The sequence below is a fragment of the Colletotrichum abscissum genome (genome assembly GCF_030869225.1).
Source record: "Colletotrichum abscissum strain IMI 504890 chromosome Unknown Scaffold_165.1, whole genome shotgun sequence".
Lineage (NCBI taxonomy): Eukaryota > Fungi > Ascomycota > Sordariomycetes > Glomerellales > Glomerellaceae > Colletotrichum > Colletotrichum abscissum.
The window spans coordinates 3,322-8,710 of NW_026850060.1; the positions used below are offsets into that span (position 1 = coordinate 3,322).

The window sequence follows — 5,389 nt, forward strand, 5'->3', positions numbered from 1 at the left end:
GCGTCGGTTCTGATGCCGTCTGGCGGTCCCTGGTATGTGTCGATCCAGCTTTTTCGTAGAGCTGCCCATACTGTTTTTGCTTGCAGATCCCGCAGGAATTGCCCTGCCTGGAATGATGTAGCCTCGTCGATTATATGTATGACCGGTCGACTGTTCAAGTAGAAGATATCGACGACGATTTCCCAATTGAAATTGAGCTCATCACGCAATTTGAATTTGAATCTGCGTGGGCTCTGCGCATTCATTTGGCATTGGTGGCATACTTTCGTTAACTGCTCCAGCGCCCCTATTTCGACATCATCATTACCCGATTGCTTCAGGAGGTTGTACAGCCTCGCGACTGACGGGTGGCTGAACCTCCGGTGTAGTCGTCGGAGCTCATTTTCCGTCAGGTAATTAATCGACTTCGTATCGTTGCTGAGCCTCATGAACGCGTGCCCCCATCGTCGTTCGACTGTCTCGAAGTGTTTGCCGCTGGAGATTCTGTTCCTCGTATTGTCGAATATAATGCCCAGTCGATCCATGTCTTTCAGACATAGGAGAAATGGGGTATTGACGGGCAAAATGTGGAAATTCATCGTTCCGAAGTGCGTCTCAACTTCCACCGTACCCAGGGCGACGATTTCCTCGCCTGGGCCGAAGCTGATTCTCGCAATGCCCGCCGTCGACGTATTGAGCGTTACTGGCGCGATTTTCTGTAGCGCCTGGAATTGCCCTTTTCCTCCTGTTGACCATTGCGATGCCCCAGTGTCGGGGATAATCCCATGGAAATTGTCTGGGCCGTATCTTTCGCTTGCGTGGAATGCCTGTACGAGCTCAGCATTCGAGTGATCTGGGTGGTATAAAAAGGACCCCTCTGGCTGCCCCTGGAATTGCTCGGCACCATGTTTCTTTTCTTCAGATGTCAAGAGAGGCACCAATTTCTCCTCAGGTGTCAAGAGAATGGAATTCTGCGCTGTTGGATTCGTCCTTTCGGCCACCTCCGTATCCGTCGTCTGAGGGACCTTCCCTTGCCATCCGTGGATGAAAGCCTGCTCATTCAGAGCTTCCACTGCCTTTTGTTCGTTCAGCCTCGTATATCCTCCGGAGGCTGACGGGGCGAAGAACGAGTGGTTGATATCGTCGATTTCGTCGTAATCCAATTCGTCGGTATAGGGGGTGAGATCTTCCTCATCTTCCGTATTTCCCATGGGGGGTGGATGCTTCAGGCCGCCAATTTGGTTGCCTTCGCTGGGTTCCGTGCCCCCGGATCTGCCCTCATATATGACGAGGAATTGGTTGAACCGATGAGGGCTTGTTTTGCCGTCTGCTGCCCTCGACTTTCTATACTGTTCGTACGATTTGGCACGCTCTTCCTCGGAGTGGTTGCTTGACCAACATCCATCCTTTTTGCAAATAAAGCACTGCTTCTTCCGTTGCCCTGCTCGCGAGTTGAATCTCTGCCCATTTGACGAATCTGGGCCTCCCTGCTGGCGATTGCCGTACCTGGTCTCCTTTCCTTTCCCATTGTACGTTCGATCGACCCAATGCTGCTGGTGAGGGCCGTCGTACGCCTGGAGGTGGGTTTGGCGCGGCATCCTCGCCTCAATGTTGAAGCTGGATCTCAGCCTCGAGCAGAGCGTCTCGTAGTCTTCTGGTGCTTGGTGCAGGGTTATTTTTGCCTCTGGTACGCGTTGGACTGCGGTACAGAGATATCCGACCTTCCGCTCGTTGGTCCCCTCATTCGGCTGGGTTTTCGCTAGCTTGTCGATTCGATCGATGAGCTCTTCGAGGATTTCTACTCGCGATTTGCCCTCCATTGTCCTGGCCACAGATGCGAAAGAAATCGCTCGTAGCTCAGATAGGAGCTCTAGATTCCTATCGTGGGTCTCGAAGCGGCTTCGGATTGCGTCAATAATGCCGAGAAAGTCGTTTCGATCGAGATTACGCACCGCTTCGTAGTAGTAATCAGAGGCCTTGCCTGCGAGTACGACATTAATTACCGAATGGTACTGGTGTTCCCTGATCCCGACTTTTTCGCAGTAATCGTAGAACATCGTCAGGGTTTCTTGCAAGACCTCGTACTTCCCCCCAGAGTACAATTTCTCTCTCGGGAAGATCTTTTTGAGGTCTGTGAATTGCCTCGTAGTTGCCGCCATATTTTCGGTATCTGTATGCGATCCCTGCGTCGCTGCGTATTGTTGGTGACTTCGGGTCGTCTGCCTCCTTTCCTGTTGGCCGATTGGCGCCGAATTTCGCATTGGCAGCGGCGACGAGCTGTGGATCGAAATAGGCGGAATTGTCGATTGTCGTACTTCTGGCACCATATTTTGCCTCTGTATATCCTTCTGCGACGACAGATTGCCGTTGGTAATTGTAGGAAGGAAATCTGGGTCGTTCACCCTTTTTCTGAATTCGTCAAAGCGATTGTACGCTCTGTCGACTTGTGCCTGGCTCCATGGCACAAATTCCTCCTCTGCAATCGTCGCTGCTAGGATTTCGTGCGGTTCTCGCGATCGTAATTGCGCTGGTAATACCCCTCGCCCATGGAGGAATCCATTGACTGCTTTCGCGATCCCTGGGCTTGCGCTTGCGAACCATCCGTCTGGCCAATGGCTGAGGTCGTCTGCGATTTCGTAGAACAGGGGTTGTCCCTGCAGCCCCTTTCTCTCGTAGACCTCAGTCAAATAAATCAGTGCCGCGTCAATTTGCTCGCCGTTGGGTTGATCCGCGATTCTGTACATCCACGTTCCCCAATAGTCTGGGTTGATATTCACCCACTTGTGAGGGATTGGGATTCCGTCTGGGATTGGGTTTCTTCCTCTTCTTCCTTGCCCTGACTCGCTGGGGGTCGTGCTCTGGCTTGTGCCCGTATTGGCGGTTGCTGGCGTGTTTGATCTTGACGGGGATATGTCTGATCCGCGCGTTGGCTGTAGCAAACCCGTGCTTTCGCTGCCCGACGAATTTGTCGGGGTCTGGGCGGTTCCCGCTTCCTCTCGCCGTCTCGCTGCTGCTCTCGTTTCTACCATCTCTGGCGATTGCTGCTGCCCTTCTGGATCGCTGGCCATCGTACCTGCTGGGATCCTCCTTTTCGTCTAGTATAAAAAGGTAGGTTTTGGCAGTTCCTTTTCCAACAGCAGCGGCAGACGTCTGTGTCACCGTAGGAAGACGAAGTGATTGGTCTCGGGATCTTTGCCGGTTGCCGGTTTCCGCTGTTCCGTACACTTTCAACCTTCTGAGCCTCGTGCTCTACGTGATCTCTGAATTGCTTCCTTCCTCGACCTACCTCCTCTAGGGCGGTATTCCGGAGGAACAGTCGAAAGTAGACGCCGGGCGGCTCGTAGAGGAGCCGTATGGGCTGTTGGGAGCTGGATGGGCAGTTGGGTACGGTTGGCGAAGTTGAGCCCTCCTTCTCGTGAGATCGCGGGTTTCAAGGACTTGTCGAAGATGCCCACTCGTCGCTCGTACTAGGTGGGGACAGATGCCTTGGAGATCTTTTCTCTTGCTGCTTCTCGGTGCCCTATTTTATATCTCTTGGGCAGTCTTTTTCGTAGCTCAATTGCTGTTGGGCAATTGTCGCTTGCCGGCAATCCCTTCTGTTGCTTGGTTGATTTCTCGAAATTGGTGATCTCGTGCTGGGAGCCAGTATAAAAAGGAAGCTCCTCAGCGGCCCTCTGGAGGGTTCTTTTCCTTTCCCCTCAGAGCCGTGTCTTCTTGGCCTTTTCTTGGGCCAATTATCACTCTGGCAGGAGGCCGCAAGACGTCTTCGGAGTGGCCGCCTTCTTCCTGGGTTGGTTGACCCCCGATGCTCGCTATACTCGTGCCTCGATGCCGTTGGGACCTCTGAATCCCCTCTTCCCTCGTCAGACCGTCCCCTACACTGTATTCCTGAGTAACACCCGGGGGGTAGTTGAGGGAGCTACGAGGAGATCGTCTAGATCGCGGGCTTGAGGTCGTATCCGTGAGATCCTCGTGGTGGTGGACCTTTCCGTACACCGTAGATCTCTTGGCTTCACAATTCCCACAAGGGTACCTTTGCCGCCGAGCAAGAATGTCTGCGTTTGGAGATCCTTTTCCTCGATCGCGCGGTGCTCTTTTATACCGTACTGTCGAGCTCGGTCGTCGCGCTGATTGATTGGGCGGGCAGTCGCCGCGTAGGTATTTCCTTCTGCCGATTTGACCGGTTGATTTCTGATCGCGGGCCGCCCGCGGGACAGTTGTTTGGTGGAAAAGCTGCTTGAGGCGACGGCGAAAGGCTGGTCGCTCAAGCGGTTCCGTCAATTGGCGTGGTTTGACGTGGTGGACGTCGACCTCTCGTGGGCAGTAAAGGTCTACGATTACTCGATTCCGTGCGGCATTCGAGAATCGCCTCCTTTTTCGTCTGCTTCCGTGAGGTTGATTAGCACGAATCTCCTATCCCGTGCGGTATTAGGAGGTCGTCTCTTCTGCGTAGCGAGATGCCTTGCCGATCTGCGATAGTGGAATTTAACCACTGATCAGTGTTGGTATCCCTATTACAGGGTAATTGGTTCGAACCGTGGGTTGACGAAGAGATCAATTGAACTATATGAATTTCTGCGTAGGTGTAAAAAGGAGGTTCCAACCGTAGGTTGGGCAGGCCGCGATAATCGGTAGTAGGGGCCGTAATTGGCCCCTGCGCGGCCGGCCGTACGCCGAGGTCGAATTGGACTTCCAATCCGACACATTGTGACCTCTTTGCAGGTTCGATATCCTCCCAAACACTTTCCATCCTTGGCATGCTCATAGTCATAGGCTATCGTTGTAGACCTCGAGCTCAGCACGTACGACGGCTTTTGGATAGGCACGGCGTACCTCCTAGCCAACGCCGTGCTGATGCTATTCATAGCGGATCTGAGCCACGTGTTCGGTCGACGGCCATGCCTGACCATCTCGGTCGCTTTCTTCACTCTGGGCACGGTCTTGTGCTGCGTGTCGCGTTCCATCGGCTTGATATTGGTGGGGCGGTCTCTCCAAGGCATCGGCGGTGCTGGCATCATCGTCTTATGCCTGTTGATTTTCACCGACTTTGTCCCTTTGCCGGTCCGGCCTACGTGGTACGGCGTAGTGTGAGGATACTCTCTTCCGGGCTCGTTCTTCCTCCTGCTGACCGCGCCTTTCATCTCTAGTCAGGCAGCATGGGCGTTGGGCAACTGTGCGGGTCCTATACTAGGCGGCGTCATCGCTCAGCACACAACATGGCGTTGGATTTTCTACATCATGTTCCCATTTTGTGCGGCTGGACTTGTTCTCGTGCCCTGGCTTGTCAACATTGCGTCTCCGGCTGATGAAATGCGTAAGAAACTCGAGGACATGGACTGGCTGGGGAACGCTATGTTCATCGGCTCGGCCACCTTGTTGCTGGTGGCCGTCTCCTGGGGAGGTTTGCGCT

The 5,389-nt window shown here is 53.8% G+C and overlaps 2 protein-coding genes across 2 annotated transcripts; both read right to left on the reverse strand.

Annotated features, from left to right (window-relative positions):
* Positions 1-927: 927 nt before the first annotated feature.
* CABS01_16818 (uncharacterized protein) lies at positions 928-3,047 on the reverse strand (the record flags this gene model as incomplete). Its single annotated transcript, XM_060550147.1, has 3 exons — positions 928-1,009; positions 1,096-1,251; positions 1,486-3,047. 3 exons carry the CDS (start codon positions 3,045-3,047, stop codon positions 928-930), a joined length of 1,800 nt encoding a protein of 599 aa, XP_060402857.1.
* A 1,446-nt stretch (positions 3,048-4,493) lies between these two features.
* On the reverse strand, positions 4,494-5,120 carry CABS01_16819 (uncharacterized protein; the record flags this gene model as incomplete). The annotated part of the gene is made up of 1 exon (XM_060550148.1): positions 4,494-5,120. One exon carries the CDS (start codon positions 5,118-5,120, stop codon positions 4,494-4,496), a length of 627 nt encoding a protein of 208 aa, XP_060402858.1.
* Positions 5,121-5,389: the final 269 nt, after the last annotated feature.